The sequence below is a fragment of the Atractosteus spatula genome, chromosome 11, assembly GCF_055471065.1.
Source record: "Atractosteus spatula isolate fAtrSpa1 chromosome 11, fAtrSpa1.hap1, whole genome shotgun sequence".
Classification (NCBI taxonomy): domain Eukaryota; kingdom Metazoa; phylum Chordata; class Actinopteri; order Semionotiformes; family Lepisosteidae; genus Atractosteus; species Atractosteus spatula.
This window is the reverse complement of record NC_142716.1, coordinates 33,954,190-33,976,307: the sequence shown is the minus strand read 5'-3', so window position 1 is coordinate 33,976,307 and position 22,118 is coordinate 33,954,190. Positions and strand designations below refer to the sequence as shown.

At 51.2% G+C, this 22,118-nt stretch overlaps 1 protein-coding gene across 3 annotated transcripts in view; it reads right to left on the bottom strand.

Annotated features, from left to right (window-relative positions):
• rgl1 (ral guanine nucleotide dissociation stimulator-like 1) overlaps window positions 1–18,478 on the bottom strand; it is a 32,815-nt gene extending 14,337 nt beyond the window's left edge. The window contains exon 1 of one of the 3 annotated variants that reach the window (XM_088926927.1): window positions 18,207–18,478. In XM_088926927.1, coding sequence (XP_088783053.1) covers window positions 18,207–18,383 — 177 coding nt within the window. In that variant the 5' untranslated portion in view covers window positions 18,384–18,478. Of the gene's footprint in view, window positions 1–3,701; window positions 3,919–18,206 lie in introns of those variants that run through there. The other 2 variants (XM_088926928.1, XM_088926926.1) reach the window with 2 other exon arrangements.
• Between the last annotated feature and the right edge of the window lie 3,640 nt (window positions 18,479–22,118).

The following is a 22,118-nucleotide window of genomic DNA, read 5'->3' as shown; positions in this document are numbered from 1 at the left end:
GGAAAAGAACAAATTTGCCAACGGTCACTCCCGTTGCCAGTGGGGGGGCAGAGTTCGCCGGGACTCCACCAGATCATCTTTCACCTTAGAAACACTGAGCACATTAGGCAATTCCTATCAATGTCCCATGCTGAGTGCATGATTCATGGATTTATAACATCTATGCTTGATATTCCAACTGTTTATGGGCTCCCCAACTCTTTTCTCAAGTTGCAATATGTCCAAAACTGCAGCTGGACTACTAACCTACACCAGACCTGGGCAACCCATCACTCCTACACTTGAGTCTCTACACTGGTTGCCTATAAAGGCGCAATACCAATATAAGGTCTTGTTACGGACTTTCAAGGCTCTAAACAGTCTGGCTCCATCACACAGCACATCTCTGACCTCCATGTTTACACTCCCTCCCATAGGCTCTGGTCAGTTGAGGCTGGTCCCCTGCTCACTGTTCCCAGCACTAAATCACAGGCTTGTGGTGACGGTGTCCCTTCTGTTGGTGCTCCAGTGTTATGGAAAAACACTCTTCAGACTCTGTGGGACAACTTCTTTGACTCTCTTCAAATCCAAATGTCAAACTTTCCTTTTTATCAAGGTCTAGGTCCGATTGTCCTACACCTGTATAAACCTGTATTCTCTTGTTTATTTGACTTTGTACTGTACTTTTTTTTGTTCCTCTTTATCAGTATGTACAGCACGCCTGGTTTAAAAAAGGTGCTTTATAAGTAAAAGTTATTATTAACCGAAAAATAAACAGCGCCAGCAGATGGCACGGTTCGGCACAAGCAGCAGCCACCAGACGCTCCAGTGAGGCTTGTCCGGGCCGCACACTAACCCCCTGCCCTGCCAGAGGGGCACGACGCCCCACGGCTTGCGTCGAGCGCCAGGAACAGCCCAGGGGTTCTGGCAGCAGGCGCGGCGCACCTCTGCCACCCAGCCGCTCGTGCCTGCGGGCGGGGGTGTCAGAGCAGGACTCATCTTTTTAGTGGTTTTGCGCCACCATGCTCCTGCTCCCCACAAACCGCCAGGCTGGGGAACAATTCATGATGCTGGAGACACACACACACACACACACGGAGGGAGGGGGGACCACACAGAGGAGGGCTTGCAGCAACACACAGCCAGGAGCCACTGCCAGCTCTGTGTGGGGTCTGCGTCTCCCTACCTCACACTCCTGGGAAGCAGAGGGAATTCTTTCCTACACACAGCTCTGTCTCGTATCGGGAATGGAGTCCCCCCGCCCCCCCAGAACACACACCACCACCCTTTCCCTCTGCAATTGCATGGTCTCCTGTATGAAAACATTGGGGTTTTCCTTGTGGAGAACCCCCCCTGGAGCAGGCAGGCTAGGCTGCGTGGGGTGACCCAGGTCCTCGCACTCCTCACCAACGGTCAGCCCAGAGGACTTCTGCAGGGCAAACCGCGAAACCCTCCCCTGACTACGAGAGGAAACTAGGGGGAAGTGCATTCAACACCGACAAAAGGAGGCCCTTCTTTACACAAAGGGTGGTGGGAGTATGGAACACACACACTATGCAGCCATGCTGTTGTAGCCGATACCACGGTTTCTTTCAAAAACAGCTGCATCAATTACTAATTACCTAACCGGCTAGAAGAACCGAATGGCCTCTTCTCGTTTGTAACCTCTCTTAACTTTTTAAATGAAAACCACATGCGTGAGGTCACTAAGAAAAACACTACTGCCGCAAAGGACCACCAGCAAACCCTATTTGTCGTTTTCGGGACAAAATGGGGGAAGAGGTATTCCCTGGATTGTGCGACTGCGGAGGGTGGGAGGCGTCCGAATTAAAGTGGCATTTTCCAAGTTGGAAAGGCCCAAAGCTCTTGGTACATCGTCGCACACATTTCAGGTCTTTAGCTAGACCAGGCTACAATGCCCAGCTACGAGTCGCAGTCCCAAAAGAGCGAGAGGTGTCGAGACAACGGCCCCTGTGTTTCCGTGGGCACAGTGTCATCACCTCGAGCCAAGCCCACGGACAGCTCAAGGGTTAAACAGTATCTCATCTCCCCCTGCACACACAAACGATTCTAGCCACTCCTGGACGTTGTATATCCCACCGTCTCAGATTACAACTGAAAGAGACGGACGGACCCCTGGTAAAAACATTAATCAGCAGGTCGAGCTAAACGCTTCATAGCGTAGGTACCAGGAGCCAGCACAGCAATTAGCGCTTCAAAGTTTACCACAGAAGTGCTTTGAAGGCTCATCCATTAGGCACAGAAGTATATACATTCGTGTACCTCAGAGGAAAGCGCCTATTTTGTTTGTTTTTTTTAAAAAGTGTTGTTGAAAAGCTACTGCTGAGGGACTGTCGTGAGGAAAAGTGAATCGGAGAACTCCCTCAGGGAAACCTGCTCAGATTCAGATTGTGTCGTCCCTGCCAGGCGCTACACAATCTGAATAAATAGGAAAAAGTATTATCCACGGCCGTGAAATTTCCTGCAGAGATTACTACAGGATGCATAGTTTTCCTACTGAGTCATGCACTCCCACACTGCACAACACTGCCGCGGTGACCGGCGCGTCCCTGCGACCCCCAGCCGCCGGACGACGAGAGCACTCTGTCGGACCGCCGAAGTGTCCCGTCCCGCAAGCGAGTAACAAGCCCGTCTGAGCGGCAAGGGGACCGCAGAACAGCAGACGCCTTCCTGGCTAAATGCCTTACGGGTTAATGGCTGCTAGCAGGACAGACCAAGTGACTATACAGCGGAACAAAAAAAAAAACTTCGTAAGCATTCTCGCACAGACGCGTTTTAATGAAATCCAGATTGAGCCTCGGCGACGAAAACAAGCGCCTCTTCCACTTCCACGAAAACCCTGACGAGGCGAGAAGCCGTTTCCTTTTCAGTGGGGGAGAAGAAGGGTATATAAATAATGTCTCCTGAAGTCGGTCTGTTTCCACTAAAACGGTCTCCGAGCTGGGGGAAATAATAACATTACACAACCAGTCAATGCAGACAGCGGGATAAACGGACTGGCTGCGAGAAGGTTCAGAAACTTCTGAAGCACGAATGCCCATACCAGACAGGAGAAAAACCGGGTGAAAATATTTCCCTTCTTCCCCTGTGAAATAAGTAGACTTAGCCCCCGTTTTTTTTTTTTTTGCTGAACAGTTTATGCTCAGCTTGTAAAGACATTGTATTGGCGAACTAAGCGCCGTGCAACACCATCCGAAATCACTTTGGGATAATTGCAGCAGTAATAACACAAACCCCCTCTCTCTCTGTGCACGCAGAGGAAGCCTCTTTGGAAAACTTGCAGACCGTGAGGCGCTCTCAGCTTGAACTATTGTCCGTCCTTCATCCAACCCAGTTTTTTGGCAGTTTGTTATTTTAGCTATCGCCGTGTTGAAAAACACATGGCTGTAGTGACTTATTTCACCCCCACAAAACGGCCCTGACCACGGCACCCGTGTACAGACGGGCTGAAGAGAAAAGCACGACACAAACGTTGTTTTTCTTAACTATGAGACACAATAACTTGACAATGTTTTCTGGCCTCACCCGCCGTGGTCCCCTCCCCTATCTCTCCTTCATCCGCTACTTTCCCATGACAAATACAACCCCCCCTCCTCCTCCTCCTCGACCCATCCTGTCCCACGGAGAACAGCCCCGCACACAAGCCCACGGAGAGAAAAAAAGAAGAAAACACCGTGCGATGAAAGCGGAGTCCCAATTACCATCTTAGCTTTCCAGGCGAATTTCATCGTGAGCGTTTCCCGCATGGTCCGTTCGGGGCATGAGAGCTGGCTTTCTCTTACCCGCGGCGCCGCGGCGTCACAACTTTCAGATCCCCAGCGTTTATTATTGTCCCGTCTGAGCGCATCTACTCTCGCCTTCCCTCTCTCTCTCCCTCCTTCTTCACACACACACACAATCAGTCCCAGCTTTCCTCTTTCTTCTGCTGTCTTCTCCCAACTCCCCCTCCGTCCCTCCCTCTTGAAGTCTCTCTCGGCGCTCCGTTTACTCAAAGACTGGAGCTCCGCCCCCCGGCTCCTACGCTGCGACTGAGCTCCGACACGGGGGTTTACCCTGGAAAGTACTCGGGTTTCTGTTTTCAATACGCGATGGTCAGGCTGCTTTCATTTAGAGTGCCACAGCGTTGTGGCTGTTGTTATTATTCGTATTGCTGCCCACCCCTGAAAGTCATGAAGGCAAACGTGCGAGGCCGTCACGCGTGTGTGTTTTGGCACTGTTTGTGTAAAGCTAAGCGGTTTGTGTCTCTGTGTGTGTGCAGCTGCGCAACACCTGTCCGAATGTTTGGGAAAGAGCGTGTGTGTCTGGGGGGGGGTTCACAGCACTGAACCCCCAAACCTCCCGTCGCCACGCACCCCCCCCCCCCCGTTCAACAGAAACATCATACAGGATGAAAATAGGACAGAACAAATATTCAGCGCTTAAAACAAAAGTAGAAAATAACAAGCAAAAAAAAAAAAGGTTGTACTCGTTTTGAAAGGGGAGAAACCAGGACCTCGCAGATCGACTGTACAGACGCTCCCTGCTCTGAATGGGCTCCAGACTGAAGACGTGTTAAACGCTGCTGGATGCGGAATTGACAGGTACACTGACAGGGAACAGCCACTGCGAGCCACACTACGCACAGGAGGAATGAGAAACTGCTTCACCCACAGGCTTTAGACTCAGACTGGGACTGAGACAGGACACTGGGGTGAATCCCCTTACTTTTTCAACAGCTGTCAAGCCATCCCCTAATGACCAAGCAGTCAGGAGATGGGGTGAACACCTCTGAAGAACAGCACCCCAGGACAGCACCGTGTCACCACAGGGGGGCGCTGAAGAGTGAAGAGCACCCCCTACTGGTCCACTAGGGAGAGGGCTGTGTCCACATCATGGGGGTTCACATGGGATGCTAGGGGTTTTCTTGGGGACTGTTGCCCAGAATGACTGTGACAGCCCTTTACGAGATGATTGACTAGCTCTTCATCCAATCACAGCTGCCGGTTCTATTAACCCCAAGACAGCACAAGTCTCCTCCTGTCCCTGCATTTGCCCCACCACAGATCACTTCAGCAAATTCTCAAACTACTGCAAGTGCAACCAAAACACAAAACAAAACAGAGTCTTGGTTTTCTGAGAGCAAGTAAAGACAACTAGAACAACCAGACTGACCACGAACAGGGGGAAGAGATTTGAGCAAAATGGCTTCAGGAGACAGCCTGCAGTTTTTTTAATTCACCGATCGCTCACTGGACCACCACAAACCTCCTGCTGTCCTGGAACTACATGAATCTGTGTCTAAACCTCCCCTGTTGTACTATTAGTGACCATGACCTTTTTCTACCCTCCCTGCCCCTGTCTGACCTCTGTGGATCTTCGAGGGCTAAGCAGCTTCTGTACAGGCCGCAGGGTGATCACAGTCCTCTTCGTCTTAAACCAGCAGCACAGCATCTCTCCTATCCTTGAAGCCTGGCTAAAACACTGCATTACCAAGAACAAAAAAAATAAACTTACAAATTTAATAAACCAGTGGTTAAACTGAACAAAAGGAGAATACTTTTAGAGAGATATGAAATTAGGTGCTAGTTAAGAGTCTTTGAAGCTTGTCGAGTTTACTGGAAGTTGATGTGGACCCCAACATTCTAATGTAACCTTGGTCATGCTGAAGCACGGATGACATCACAAAGGTAGCTGCCTGGCTGTTTACAGTGGTCTCTAGGCATCATGTCACAGCATTGTGATGTCATTCAGCTCATCTGGCCTTAAGCGAGCAAAAACAGTTCCACACATTGGAAAAGCCTTGAACCACAGAGCAGATGGGAAGAACACTGGAAATGCCAAGCAATGCCCTTCCGTCTGAAGAGAATCCTTCACTTTGTGAATGTCAAGATATTTTTATATGCCTTAAAATTGGAATCACCTAGGTCATCCCGGCGTATCATTAACCTGACATCACCACAACTCTTTCGCAAGTTCACCTTGGGAAGTGTTCCACAAGATCGTTGCCTTTCTACCATGGCTTGCTCCTGGTCATTCCTGTGGAATTTTCACACAAATTCCAAGTACGATCCTCACAGGACAACATGAGGGACACCAAGCAAAGTTCTAGATAATAACAAACTGGGCTGACAGTCAAATGTACATAGACAGGACACAAGGTGGTTAGAGAAAAGGGAGAGGAGAAAGAGAGGGGTACCAAGTGAATGCCCCAGAAACATCTATCATGGAGTATCCCGATACTCTCCTGCTCTAGTCTAGTAATTGTACAGTGATGGCATACCAATATCATGGGAAAAATGAGATCATGTGAAAGTCTCTTGGCAAACACATGGGTGGGCCTTCCTAAGGAGTAAGAGTGTAGTATAATCCACTAAACCAAGCGCAGGCTTATTATAAAATAACATTTCACACAGGAGAACACTGCGATCTTGAAATGTGCCTGGGATCCCATCTTGAGCAGCTTTTTCTACATCCTGTTCTTCCACACCTGGGGCAGCAGGTGGTGCTCGGGGTGTGAGGGTTTGTGCTAAGAAAACTGTCAGGAAGGGGACTTGAACAACAACAACAAGCACAGGGACACAAACACTCGCCCATATCCATGAAAAGGGTGGAATCAGGAGTTACTCCCCTGTTTGTGGCATCTCGTCCACCATGCTGTACATAACACAGAAGAGACTGGGTGCAGACGCCTGCATGAAGATGGTGAGGGTAGGGCAACCTCTTATGAGCAAGCAAACAGTAGTGGCTTTTGTCAAATGCTACTGATTTGGGTTCTGTTACCCCCCCAAACCACACAATATGTACAATCCGAGATGCCAATCCGTTTGTACAAGAGGGCAAAGGGGATGCCAGGGAGTGGGGTTTAAAAACGTTTTGCGACATGGGACATTTTGAACAACCGAAAGAACTGACCTTGACGTAACTGGGGCCCTCCTCCTCGCATCTGCAGGGACTGAATGACACCCCCTTAGCAAGGCATTTGACCCCCAGAGAATTAGACGGTCAAAATGAGATGCAATAATGCAAACAAAACCTCCTGGCATGTGAATGTTGCAGGTCTAGGGGCCAGTTAAAATGTGAAGGGAAGTGCCCACAGTGGCCAGCCAGGCCGTGTGTGAGCACGTGAGCATCATGCCTGCAGCCGTGTTCAACTCCGGCCAACTTATTGTAACTTAAAGCCAAGCCTGAGCATTTCATCTGGACTAGCGATCCATGCACATACAGCATGTACATCCCAGATAACATCAGAGCCTGGATCAATACAAGGGCAGCCCGGCGTCCGGCACTCTGTCTGTGCTGACTGGGGGGAGCTGTATGAAACGTGCTTCGGTCCCAGACTACAGGACGCTACAAGAGCACAAACGCTGCAGCTCTTACGCACCCGGCAGACGTGCTCGCGGTAATTCCTTTAGTAAATAAACAGAGCCGAGTGCAATATAAGCGCATCCCGGAGGGAGGGCTGGCACTTGCAGGGCAGCCCCGCTCTGCACAGCTGGAGCTCGTTGCCTTTCTCAGGCCAGCCTTGACGTCGTGGTCCGGGCGCTCCGTCGCCACGGCGACAGAGGTGAGCCGCAAGCCTCCCCCTACCCCTCTCCCCGTCTCGAGCAGCCGAGGCCTGGGAAGCAGGAGCATGTGATGGGAGAGGTCACGACTCCTGGCAGCCCTCTGGGAACTGCTGCCCCCTGTGGGGGGGGTCGGGGGATTGATGTCATCGCACTGCGCACGCCAGCCGAGTCACAGGCAGGACAGCGCTGCAGTCCCGCCTGGCTGGCACAGCCCGATTCACGGGCCATCGCTGCAACCGCCGACCGCACGACAAGCTCACCGGGTGATCCCTTTAGCGATCACTACGCGATTATATTTAAAGAAACTTGTCACACTAATCATGGATGACCCTCCATCGCAAGATTTCAAAAAAAGCTAAAAACAAGAAGCCACCGGCTCTTTAAACAGTTATTATAAGGCTACAGTGGTCCCGCCTGAAACAATGAAGACAGCTGTGGTCCAGATGTGGCCGTCTACCACACTGAACGAGACCTCCTTAATAAGGTGTCCTTGAGGGCCCTGCATTAGAGGAAACTGCAGTGGAGCCTTTTCATGCTACACAGTACTTACTCAGGTCCTATTCAGGAGTTGTAACTCTTCCTAACTGGCAAGTTTCTCACTCATTGCTACCCCACACCTATACTGTACTTAGTACTTAGCATGCTGTGACACACAAAATGAGCACACATTTCAGACTCTTCAGACAGGGGATGAACAAGACAGATCCCTGAAAACAAGACTTTTCCTGCACATAATTACTGTTGTGCAACTCCCGAGCCCCGGTGAGGCAGACAGTGAGCTCCCTCTGAGTAATGACAGCTCTGGCATCCCCTCACTGTCTGCTGGCACTGAAATCAGACTATCAGCACAGGTGTGCGGCGCACTGCAGAGTGTACCGCTGGCCTGACAAACCGAGCGCGCCCTGCGGAGAGCGTCCACTCCCAAGACAGCAGGAGATGTCGGATGTTGCCAAGATGCTAATCGCATTGCTCCAGGTACCGCAGGAACCTTTCCTCTGCTCCCCTTCCGTAAAAGGAACTCAGGTTCACTCAGACCTACCGCACAAAGGACACCTGTGGGAATGGCGACACCTGACAAGCTGAAGGAACTGAATCTCTTCAGCCTTGAACAGAGAAGACTGCACATGATACAAGTCACTGACACAGTCCACCCAGAGAAGTTCTTCAGAATGAGCAGTGGCAGATGAACTGGGGACACAAGTGGCAACTATGTGGCAGGGCATTTAAAACCCAAAACAGGAGGCCTTACTTTACCATAAGGGTTGTGGGGGTATGGAACAAAGGTTACCCTGCCATGTTGTGCAAACACTGCCCCTGTGAGAGTTAAACATTCCCTGCCAATACCCTGGCTTCCACTTCCTTTGAAGGGAAGCCTGGATGAGATGCCTGGACAGCTAAACGTGTCGAATGGGCTCCTCTCGTTTGTAACCTTAAGGTGTAAATCACCCGAGACGCTACCAGACAACACACCAGCACCCTCCTGACAAGTTCTCTAACCAAAGCGCCACCCAACCAACCCGCTACCCAACTAACTGACTAATCCGCTTATCAACAGACCAGCGACCGAGCCATTAATTCATCCACCCAGAGATGAAGAGAGTGTGCTTCCTAACTAAATCCCACGACCTGGGAAATGTTCATCTGAAGAGAACTATATATATTAAAAAAACACCCAGGCGCCTCAAGAAGATACAGTACTTCCATATTCGTGCATCTCATTACTGTGATGACCCAACCCTAAGGAGAGAGGGACCACCATATCTGAGCTGCTAACAATACACCTTGGTTATGCTCTGACTGCACTGGGAGATATTAACAGTTTGAAACCTCTTCTGAAAAACGAAACGGCTCCACTATGAACTCTGCAGTGCACTGCCAGAGCTCCCCAGGAGCCCCCGGGGCTCGAGGCTGCTTTTCACAAAGGCTTCCTTGCTGCCAACGTGGGGGTCCCGTAGGAAACTCAGGTTGTAAGTCCCGCTCTGAGTGAGCGCTCTGAGCAGCGCCTGCGACGCCAGAGCACGACCCCCCCCAGCCCCTGCCGAGAGCGAGAGAAAGAGACAGTTCTGCCGGAGACCCCCCCCCTCGCTCACTCCGGTGACCCCCGGTTCACAACCGGACTCCGGTCCCGCCTCCCCAAGTTCCCAAAGCGCCGAGCACGCGCCGGATTGCGCAACACGCTCCGGAAGACGCGAACGAGGGCCGAGCGGAGGGGAACACTGAGTCTGTTATTGCGCTGCTGCTGTGACAGACACATTCCAGGAAATATTCCACATCCTGTCTCCATCCCCCGAGCAAGCTGCGCTGCTCGGTGTCCGCCGGCCTGGGCCACAGCGCAGGCAAAAACCCTCAGCTACTGCGCGATACGAGGGATAAATGGGATATATTTTCGTTGCGGAGTAAAATCCAGCATCTTTACACAGAATCCAAATCCTGTAAATGCAACTTCCAGGGAGGGAAGTTCTTAAAAACTCCTGTACTGCCCTACTGTGCACTGTACTGTTTTTAATGACATGAATTATACCAAGCGCCTTGAGAGTGCTCTGTACTGAAAGGCGCTACATGAGAATATAACTGATTAAATTTCCACACTCTTCCTCTCCCCCTCACAGCTGCTTATGGGAGAGCCGTCCACCTCCAGACCTCGTCAGGAAAGATTTCCATATCCATCTGTCCGATCGGAGTAGGAGTTAAGGATTGGGCTGGGTGGGAGAATGTAGGAATATGATGCTATAGGAGCTGCTCAGGTACCCAGAGGAGAGCCCAATGAAAGGATGGCTCTGGAGCTGAGAAACCAGTTGCAGCCCAACTGGGTCAGCAAAGTGAACAGAGATCTAGGATGGCAGGCTAGCAGACGGCCCAAGAGACCCCAAGGTCTTCAGCGTTACAGTACCAGCCAGAAACCACTCACATGCATACAAGCGAGCTACACCGGGGTCACAGCACACGGACGATCAACGGAGGCGAGACAGGTGCTGTGTGGGGTGTCCAAGCTGTCCTCTCAAGGGGGGGGGGGGGTCAGGAAGGACAGCTCTCCCTCTCTCTCCAAGCTGGGTTTTCTCCAGCATGAAGCTGACCTTCCCTCCTTTCCTACTACGACGTCAACTCCACCGGACTCTCTAGAACCGTCCTGAAATCTTTGCTAAGGTGCAGCATGCTAAAAGCAAAGTGAAGTGCTGTAGCACAGTGAAATCATGGGAAAGAAAGACTACAGTGCAGTAAGGCACTATAAATCCAAGTGTGAAAGCAAAGTGTAACGAAGCAAGGTGAAAGCATGGCAAGAGCACAGTAAAGTGTAGTACAGTGCCATAAGATCATCGCACAAGCTTGGCGAAGCAGGGAGATGTGTGGCAGAAACTGTGGCAAAGCAACTGCAATGCATAAGTACAGAAGAGGCCCGATCTGCCGGGGTAAAATCTTTTCTTTGGCACTTTACATGTTCCAAAAGCTTTCAGAGAACACACAGAGAACTGACCTGGAGTAAAGGCTTAATTACCCTGTTGACCTGTGTGTGGCAGGAGTGTCTGTACATCGGGCTGGTTATGTGAGTGTTTGCTAAGGATTACTGGCCTCAATGAGAGGTCAGACAATCAGCAGACAGCTGTTCCGATTTCTCAGTCCTGCTGATTGCTCTGTTTTATGCACGTTCTTTCTTCTTTTTCTCTCTCCTCTGTCCGTTATTCACCCGTCGCGTCGGTAATTAATCGTCGTGCTTTGCCCAGTCTGTAATGAAGCCCCTTGAATGGAGTTGGACTGTTGGTCCGGCCCTGCGTGTCTGCCTGTGCAAAGAAGGAGGAGTCCACAAGAGGGCAGCAGCCGCCCTCTTGCTAAGCACTGCACGTGCCACGGTGACCACAGCACCGAAATAACTGGCTCACGTTCACACGACGTGCTGGCCCGTGTCAGCACCTAGTGAGTGAGTGAGTGAGTGAGTGAGAGGTGGCGCTGTAGTGTCAGCTGGACGGAGCACAGACGGGTCTGGACTGTGGTGCTCTGCTGAAGGCAGGCTGTGCTCCACCATGGTAAACCCTAGAAAGGTTCCTGAGCAAATTTCTGGTGTTTAACTCTCATGAGGGCAGTTTACTTTAGCACTTCATTGACTTTATTGGCCCTATACAATTTCTTGCATTAGGAATTTGTCTTTTTGCATACCCCAGCTTGCTCTCCATGAGGCACACAGTCAGGGAGAGAAGCTGGGGGTCAGAGCACAGGGTCAGCCATTGTACAGCGTCCCTGGAGCAGTTGGGGTTAAGGGCCTTGCTCAGGGGCCCAACGCAGTAGGACTCCTCTGCCGGCTGCGGGATTTGAACCGGCAAACCTTCCAGCCACAGGCGCAGATCCTTAGCCACAGAGCCACCGCTCCGCCCTGGGTTAGATATTGCTGCAACTGATACAAAAACAAACCCGACTCTTATTCTGCACTGTTAACAAGCACGACTGAAAGTACACGCTGGAAGTGCCCTCCTGTTCCCCGCGACACCGCACACACGGCGCACGCAGCGCTGCTGGCTCAGGGGAGAGAGCTGGTGTCAGCGTTCTGACTGCTCTCCCAGGGGCTCAAAGAGCACAATCCACACAGCGCGTGACAGAACCCGGGGGCCACTGACGGGAGGAGAAATTCCCTGCATTTCTGTGGCACTTCTCACCCCAAAGGATCCCAAAGAGCTTTCCGAACAGAAGAGACATTCCGCCGCGTGCAGGATCGGGAGCCCCTCTACAGCCCCGGTCAGGCGGAGCGTTGAGGTGGAGGCAGAGGAAATTCCAGCGAGACCAGCGTGTACAACCCTGGGGTTGAATTTAGCCACCACACCAGGGTCTCGTCTCCTTCAAACTACGCCGTGGGGCAGATCGCTATTGAGCAAGCAGACAGTTTAGTGTCCCATCGATAGGGCGGCACTTCTTATCACACAGTAGCACTGGTCACCACACATGGGTATTGATGGAACAAGTCTACGCCTGAAGAAACAGCGCCACCTACTGGTCCACCAGACCACTGACAGCTGCAACTGTCCTTGGAGGCCTCCCATCCCAAGACACCCGTCCAGATCGAGCCACAAGGTGGGAACGCTGCGGGATGGCCATTTTGTATTTTAGGAGCTTGATTATTTTCTTGATGCATTTTTCAAAATGAAGAAAAAGTGCTGCAAAACATCAAATTTCTCCCCAAGCCCTTTCCCTTTGTAGGAGTTACTCCTCTAACGCCTCTATTCCTCCACACGAGCATAGCGCTATTAAACTTGCACAATTTCTTTCAGAAAGGCAGGAGATCGCTTTAGTGAAATCATCTTTGGAAACCTCCCTGTTAGCGTTCCCAGGCTGCCCCAGTCGACGCTATCTTTTGTCTGAGACCATTTGTCTCAACAGGCTTTTTAAATGAAGGATAATTATTTCAAACTTGCTGATAATCCTTTCGCAAGAGCACAGAAACAGCTACTGCTTACCGGATTACTGTAATGACTTCAGCCTGCTGGGAAGTACAGGTTTACTGGAGAAACACAAGCAATGCACTGTACTGCATAATATCAGCTTAATGGCCAGACTATAAAGAACAGCACGTCTAGATAATAGCAGTGCCTGGGCCACAGTGTACACTGAAAGATAACTGAATCCCCCATTAACAGCTGTGAATCTGGGCTGTGTCAGTGAGCTTGGTCTGTACAGACCAGTTTTTCTACAAAGCCATTAATACAACCAGAATAGTTTGTATTGTTTCAGAGTGTGACTCCTCAGATAAACCCCCCAGGCTGCTGTATTGGTGTGAACATGTGCAATTTCTGGGTTCCTGGGCTGGTGCACCTATACCCACCCCCCCATCTCGAAACACACCCACTCCATCAACAGAGCATTCCACAAATTCCACAGCCCCACCATTCCAGAAGCGCACACGATTCCTGTGGGCACAGGGAATGCAGAATCCCCCTCGGCAGTCCAAATTCCCCCAGCTCCGCTCTCTTCCCGTCACAGTCCCGTTCCGCGCCACGCATTCCTGCCATTCCAACACTCCGCAAGCGTCCGGCCCCAGCGTTCCCGCACCTTGTCCCGGATTCCTGGGAGAGGCACTCCAGGACCTGCAGCAGCTCGGACACGTGCTGCTGGGGTTCTACCGTAAACAGGTCTCAGGCTTTGCTGCAGGCGATCCCCAAGAAATCTTAAGGTTAAACCATCCCCTAATGGAGTAAATGCAAACGAAAGACACCTTTGTCCCTTGGGCAAATGCATGCATTCAATAAAATGGGCCTGTCTGCATTTTAGTGTGGAGCTCGGACAGATCTGATAAAGGGCTGACAGTGGTGTCACAGTGAAGACCTTCCCCAGACTAGACTCAGAAAGAGCAGCGCGACTCTCACAGAAAAGCAAAGGATTGTGGAATTTCTTCCGTTCCTATTGTCTTGAGAAGGCAGTTCAATGTTGCCCATTTTGGGGGGGGGGGGGAGAACAAACTTTACATGACCTCTGCTTTTCCTTGTATTGTCTGCATAAATGATTGTCTGTTCAGTAATTCTAAAACGGTACCCCTGAGACAAAGCAGACCGCAGCTCAGATAAGGGCTCTGCTGATGGCTCCGAGCAGTGCTGCTTGCGACTGGAGGAATTATTCTTCAGATGTCTGCAGCAGGCTGGTCACTGGACCTTGAGCGCTCTTATCTCGACGCCTCAGACAACAAATGAAAAGTAATGTGATATATCTCAGTGTGTTTTCGAGGAGTGACATCAGGAACAGGATTTAGAGCCCTGAGCTCAAAGCAGCTCAAGGGTTTCACCACGACGCACTGCTCGAACTCAGCAATGAAAAGAAAGGGAAAACGATGCCCTCCAGCTGATGAGGATATTTTGTCCCTTGTGCCCACAGGACCCCTAACAAAGGGGTCTCCCGACCCCAGCGCGGTGTCTCTGGGGGCACGGCTTGTCTGGCAGCTGGAATCGCCCCAAATGAGCTACAGAACCCCAGCACTCCGCTCACAGACAGCCCCCCCGTCCTCCATATGCTCCGAGGAGATTAGCTCTCCGAATGGGACAGACTCTTCCCTCACGTTCCAGACTGCCTGCTGGGCTGCCAAAAGTGTGGCTCGCTCCCTCCCCTCTCCAGCGCCCCCGTGCGCCCCCTCCGCCCCCGAGGCCAGCCCTCAGTAAGACCCGACGCATGACTGGGATCATGGCGAGGCACGGGGGTGGGTGGCAGCTTGTTTACAATGGGCATTTCTTCTTACACGGCCAGGAAGAGATTCCTAATCCGGCCCTCTTGCGAAAACGGAGCAGGCTCCTGCTGTGTGGAAGCTCACAAACTGCAGCAGGGTTCGAAAACCAAGCCGAAGGAAGTTCCACTTTCCGGGAGCTCAGGACTCCAGCCTCTCCGGACGGAGTCTTCTGCGTAATGAAGCCACAATGTATCAAAAGCACGTATCCGCCAATGGCCAGTTATAATCGGTCACTGGACTCATACAGAACAGAGGCATTCTGGGGGATACATGAGCAGGGACTTGTGGTGACCACACTTCAGCATGAAGGCTGACTTTGATTCATTGTCAGGGATCCCCATGAGGAGATGCAGTGTTTGTGCTGTGGGTGTGTGAGTCGATGTTTTACTGCAGGCTGCTCGGCAGGGACGCGACAGTAGACACACACAGACACACACAGACACACACAGACACACACAGACACACACAGACACACACAGACACACCCCGCTGGATGACGGCTCAAAGAGCGTCAAGCACTCTCTGCTGCCGGGGGTCTGTCGCTGGAGCCGGTTCTGTTCTACAGAGGCTGCTGATTGGGATGGGTCATCGCAAGGCATTGAGGCAGCAGAGGGTCACTTCACAGACCCCCAGGCCATCTGACACCATCCTCAGGTGGGCCAAGCTTGGGCAGGCATTTAGAACTTCACTGTCGGGTAAAAACAGCACAGCCACTGCCAGAGAAATGCTTTTGCACAGAAAACTGCCATCCCCTTTAATACCCCTCCAGCTAAACCCTATAAACTGAGGAAATCAGATTACGCTCCTTAAACCAGCTCGCCGGCGTCTAATCCATAAAAGCCAGGACAGCAGAACCAGGAGCCCTGCCTCGCTCTCTCCCTCCGCCCGCCTCCATTAAACGACACCCAGGTCGGTCTGCGATGCCCAGCGAGCTGCCCCTCCTCAAAGCAGGCCTCAGCCCTCACTCACAGACAGGCCTGAGAAACAACGGCCTTCGCCAGCACACTCCTGCTGACTACCGGCAACCTTCGCCATCCGTGTGACAGCAGTAAAGCTCGACTATTCATCATTCACCGCAACGCCAACTCCGGCCTGCGCTCACTGCCGCGGCGCCGACTGGCCCAGCGGTCCACTGCCTGCAGTATTTTTACACGCCTCTTCACCTCCAGGGCTCTCTGCGAGTCCGAGTTCGTGTTCGAGGTAACCTGGAAGACCCATCTTGCCGTCTCCTTCCCGCGTCACGAGGTTGCGCTGTTTTTGTGGTTTGCGAGGTCTAGGGAGGAGCAGGGAGCTCAGAAGTGGCTCACACCACAGTGGGTCTAGGCATTAACCTGAGGTAAACCGCAGAACACGGAACGAGACACTCAGAGCAGAACACACTGCCACAGCTCTAGAATGTGTGAAATCAGCACCAATAATCTCAGCGGAATGCAAACCGTCTGCTGCCTGCAGTACACAAACAGCCCTGGACAGAATAACAGAGACACTGAACCCCTTCACAGCTCCCTGAAACACACACTTACAGGACAGACCCTCTGGACAGCATACTGTGATGAGTCAATGTGTCATGTTTGGAGTCTTATTCCATTGGTCACGACAATATTGAACCTCACTGCACGTTTCTTTATTAATCATCTGAATGGGACCCAGTCTGCAAAACAAGTACCTCACACCTTTGTCACATGCGATTCTTTTTTACAAGAGAATGCACAGGGCTGTCCAACTGAAACAAAATGGTTTAACTTATCTCATAGTTTCCAAAATATTTCATGTAGCTGTTGCCAAAGACACCCTGGCAAATCAAAGTATTATTGCCATCAAGCTGAATTCAGTGAACATCGAGGAGATCTAGAGAAATGTTAGTGTGCTCACGGCCTGCCCAGCAGGACAGCAGGACAGCAGGACAGCAGGACAGCAGGACAGCAGGACAGCAGGACAGCAGCTGGCCGAGATCTCCCACACGAAGCCAGGCTGGCTGTGATGTGAACAATGGAGCACTCCATCCCTATAATCCCTGACTCCCTGTCGGAGGGGCATACAGTCAGTAGGGAATGAAAGATGTCCTGGCTGATCCCCGGCTGGTACAATAGCCGGAAAGCAGGCCTGTGCGTCAGGGACAGCCAGCAGCCAGCGCGTGCACACAGACGCACACGACACACCGCCACCCAGCTCAGACTCCAGCTTTGACACAGCAGCCCTCAGAGTAGCTCTCATGCAGTCCGTGAGGCCCAGGCTTCTTAACCGATCAGCACTCAACCCCAGCAACACTCAAGACTTTCGGAACTGATCTACTGAACAATAAAAAGTCTGTTTCTCTAGCACTAAACAACTGAACACACTGCAGAACAGCACCAGGGCTCCAAGCTACTGAACACCCTGCAGAACGGCACTGGACTCCGAGCTACTGAACACCCTGCAGAACAGTACTCCAAACCACGTAATACAGCTACAGTACAGTCATAACAACCTGATCTGCAGTTACAGGCAGTTTTCGGAGCTGGGGAATGTGGGGTCAGCCTTCCTCGTGACACAGTGATGCTTCTCTGCCCAGAAGTGCTGACAGCCACAGTTCAGGGGAGGAACTGTGCACTCGATTCCCACTGAACGCCTTCCTTTCTTGGCACGCTCTAACCACAGGCACAGCCCGTCCAAGCAATCTGCAGCCACCAGCCAGCAAGATTAACCCCATGTGGCCAGCTGACCACTAACTCCAAGCACTGCCACAACCTGAACAACACAGGAGGTGGCTGATCGAGGCCCAGATGAACTGCCGAGATCTCTCTTCCACTCTTTGAAAACCATCCGGTTATGGGTTAATATATGTGGTTCATATACCTCATATCTTAGTCTATGTGATCTGTAGCTTCAAACACTCAATCCTCAAATTTGCACAATACTGGAATTAAATACTGATTAGATATTATTGTCCCTTTAATCTCCCAGTGCAGTGGCTTAATTTGTGTTCAGAACGAAACAAGAGCAAATTGACAATCAAATGGCATGATAGTGAATGAGATAGACTCTAATCTAAACAGTTACTTCAAACATTTCATCACTAGATTTGTACAATGTTGTCGCTGAATGTGTACCAAGAGAACAGAACTCAATCTTGCCCTCTCCATATCCGTATCGTAAGCTTGCAGGCTGTCAGCGACTCAGCTCAACTACAGGGTCCTAAACACCCCACAATGCAGAGAACTGAAAAGCTCAAGGCTGGTGCAGACTGTCTGCTGATCGGTGCTGATGATCAGTGATGGAGAAACTTTTACAACAGAACAGCGCCTTTCAGCACCTGGGAACACCAGGACAGCCCCTCTGATTCAGGGTAAAGACCAAGCAGTCACGCCAATCAAGCCAGAGACAGACAGACCAGCACATTCAGAGGCAGCTAGATCGCTAGCCAACAGCACAGGAGAAAGAAAGCAAAGTGGGCAGAATTCCTTGCCCTGCGACGGGCGGGACGCACTGACCCAGTGTCGCAGGGTGCTGTCTGGGGAGCGGGGCTGGTACCTCTGCAGAGACACCCCACCATCCTCCCCCAGCAGCTCCAGCCCCAGGCTGGGGGCCTCAGGGGTGCCAGGGGGCCAGGACAGCAGCGAGGCCAGGGGGTAGTGAGAGATCATCGGGCGCCGGGGGGAGGCAGGCATCCAGGCAGGGAGCCTCACTGACTCTGCGCTCTCCCCTCTCCGGACAGACCGGGCATGTTCCAGACTGGGATGTGGTCGGCTGCAGGCAGGCAAAAAATCAGTAATCTTCTGCCTTCAAAATGTAACCTCTTCGCTCTGCGCTGAGCGTTTCTTTGTGCACATGATCCCCGTGAGATATCCCCTCTCCTCGCCGGATGCAACCGCTCCTCCACACTCCTCCAGAGCCCGTTGGTCGCCCCGAGGAAAGAAGACGAGAGCGTCTCAGAGCTAGCCGTGCCAGTGCTGGGGGCCAGTCTCCGGCTCCGTGCCGATCCCAGTCGGAGCTCCGAGTGCAGATTCCAGCTCCTGCAGGTGTGACGAGCTGGGCGGTGCTCTGTCCCCAGGGTGATCCTCCGGACCTGTATTCCACTCTGTGCGGGTCAGGAGTCCGAATCCGGCCAATCTCTGCCAGCCTGTGGCGCGCTGGTCTGCAGTGGGCTGTACCCAGTCTGTCCAGCCGGTGTTCCCAGAGGCAGCGTCCGCCTGCCTCCAGTTGCTGGTGGCTGATCCGGATGCAGACTCTGGCTAGTCTAGCTGGAATCCCTAATGCTCACTGGCTCTTTCCAACCCGAGGAGCTCTGCTGGCTTCGGAGGTCCTCAGGACCTCAGTCCTAGTTCTCCCCCCAGCGTTCTCTCCCAGTCTCTCCTCCCGCAGTCTGCACTGGTTTCAGCGTTGCCTACGGCCGTGCTGCTGAGGGGTTCCCTTCTCCCTCCAGGCTGAGCAGTTAAGTCTCTGGAGGGCTGTCCCGTAATTATTCCTTTCCGTCCAGCTCTCCCTCCGAGTGGGTGTGCGTTCCTGAGCAGAGCCTGCTGAGCGCCTCGTTGCAGTCCTGCCTCCGCCACAGACCTGGGATAAACACTGTTGTCTCTCGCTCTCTCTCTCGGAGCTGCCAGTGCAGAGGGGTGGAGAGAAAGGCAGACCCGCCCCTCCCAGTGCCCCAGGAGGCTGGCTGTGAGCGCGGAGGCTGAGCGCTCCGGGAGGACAGGATCGTCCTGTGGGCTCCTCTGGCTGGGAGCGGGTCTGCAGACCAACCGCTCAAAACTCTTCTGGAGCCATTGAGCCCCAAGAAGAGCTGGCAATGATTAGCTGACAGGGAATAAAGGAGCACTGTCTGTGCTGTGCGTTATTAGAAGGCATGCTGGTCCAATTGTGCAATCAAGCTAAAGTGTCTGTTTGAGATAAGAACTGGTTTGCAGTTGATTAGGACTCGCACATGAAGCCCAGAAGGGGGTTTATGGAGAATTCCTTTATTCTCCTGCCATTTCCGGCAGAGTGCTGACTAATCGATTGTGCAACTTGTCTTCAGTTTTAAGTGTAAACTCAATATCTTCCTAAAAACCCAACAGAAAACAAAATTCAATAAACGGCCAATAGATTTGTCAACCTTTACAACTAGCTTAATTAACTAATTCAACTACCATACAATTAAAGAACTGAATAACAATATATTATTTCCTTCCTATTTTGGACACGACCCTAATTAAACAACGATAAACATCGTGCTAGGTTTTTATCCACCCATTAACTATATATCAGAACATTTTCATGACCTTTTTCATTGCTCCCCTACAGTGGCTAGAAGATGTAAATAATGCGTCAACATTTACACCCAACTCTTTCTCATAAGCTTCCTATGCAGGTTTGAAGTTCTGCTTCCTGTTTTAAACACTGCACCTTTCTGCCAGCTGCGTAGCCAGAAAACCCACACAGATCCCCGGAAGAACATGCAGACTCCACACAGAGTGCAAGAAGCCAAAATTGAACCCAGGACTCTAGAGCTGAAATGCTACAACATAAACCATCATGGAGCCAGCTAGACATTTAGCAAACTATTATGGAAGTATTACTTAAGGCTAAGACATCTCTAGTCATCTAGAGAAACAGCAATACTATTAGGAACTGTTACAAAGATGCGGCTAGTTTTGATTCTGCCCTATTGCACTGCCAGTTAAGTTAAAACACTTCTTTAAATGCAACAAAATAGAACACTCAAGCTCCAGGCACAACAAGGAGCAGGTTCTCTGCATTCAGGTTTGTAATACAGAGAGCACCTTCTGCAAAATGAGAGCTTGAAAAAAAGCACACAAAAAAAACATTTCACTGACTCGGTGCATCTTAGCAATGTCTCACATACTGAGTGGGGGTGAAGTTCAGTAGAAAGCAAGTTCAGAGAAAATGAAGAGGACACGTCTACATAAGAGAGCAAATCAGAAAACCTCCTAACTGCCTGGCTGGAGCTGGAGACTCTTCATTTACACAGACGCTACGCGGTTTCCTGTGTGACTGTGGACTGTACAGCTCTCCGAGTCAGCGATGTTCTGTGAGGGCAGTTACAGATTTATGGGCTCCTTGTTAAACAACAGCCAAGGGGAAATGGGCTGCACTTTGGCCCTGCTTCACTGGTACTGCAGGTTAATGCTAATTCCACATCCGGATATCGGTCCGTGTGTGTACAGTACCATTCAAGTATCACATGCATGAAGGATAACAGAGGTCATTCTTCCGCAGCAAAATCCCCGACATCTTTTCCCATCAACCATCTTCATTTATGACCCACAACAGATACAGATCTCTAAACATTATGGCCTTCTTTTAGTAGGAACTTTGTACAGGTGTGCCTGTTGCCTGATCAATGCCCTTATGGTGGCTTTGGTCCGTTTTCTCTGAATCTCTCACGGTTTCTTTTGATTCCTCTATCCTTCCTACACTCCCCATTATTGGAACGACTTGCAACTCCAGTTTTGCAAAAACTGGGAGAGTGGTTCAAGTATTCTCTGGCGTAGCTTTGCAGTATTTTCAGTGTGAGGAAATGTCTGCCACTACCGTCAAAAACTTCTTCATGATATCTGTATTATACTTTAATAAAGAACAGATCTGTTTCCTCTCCTCTCTGCGCGTGGTGTTTCGGAACACTTGTGTGTCAGACATTCTGGGCGTCTCGCATTCTGTGGCTCTCTGTGAACCCAGGCACAGGAATCTAGGCTTGTGGGTTTAAAAGGCAGCTGATTCTGGGGAGCTGTCCCGGTTTAAGGTGTCTGTGTCTCCACAGGGGGGCGAGGCGGGCGAGCAGGGGGCAGGGGAACATGCAGCTGTAAGGGCAGGCCTCAGCTGGAACCAGGCAGCACTCAGACAACGCACAAACATCTTACACTTCACCCTGCCACAGAGTCAAAAACAACCACGCACTCGCCTTCATAGCAATGCACTTGGGCTTCGATAACACTACGACAGGCTGGCCATCCAGACAGAATACAGTATGTATACTCTCAAACACACAAACGCACACACTAGCTCTGAGGCCAGGCCCAGCCAGGTGAAAGGAGCTCAGGTCTAGCTGTGAGATCGCAGCTGACTCAGCCTCCTTCAGCCCTGCAGGGGACAGTGTGAGGAGACTGGTCCAGAGAGACACAGACTCACAGACTGAGGACTCATGAGAACAGGGCTGCGCCTCGATTTTATTTCATTTCATTTTGGGGGCTGCCACAAGATATGACTTTCTAAGAGTTCAGATAACTACAGCAACTCCTGTCCTCAAAGTTCAGAGGCTCATTCGATTTTTATTAAACCTCCAATCCTAATGACCTAACTGCACAAAGTGTTTAAATAAGAAATCAAATATGCAAAGCCAAAGATTTAAAAGTTGTCCTAACAAAGGTGGTGTTATACATCACCTTATCTACTACTTGCAATGTCTT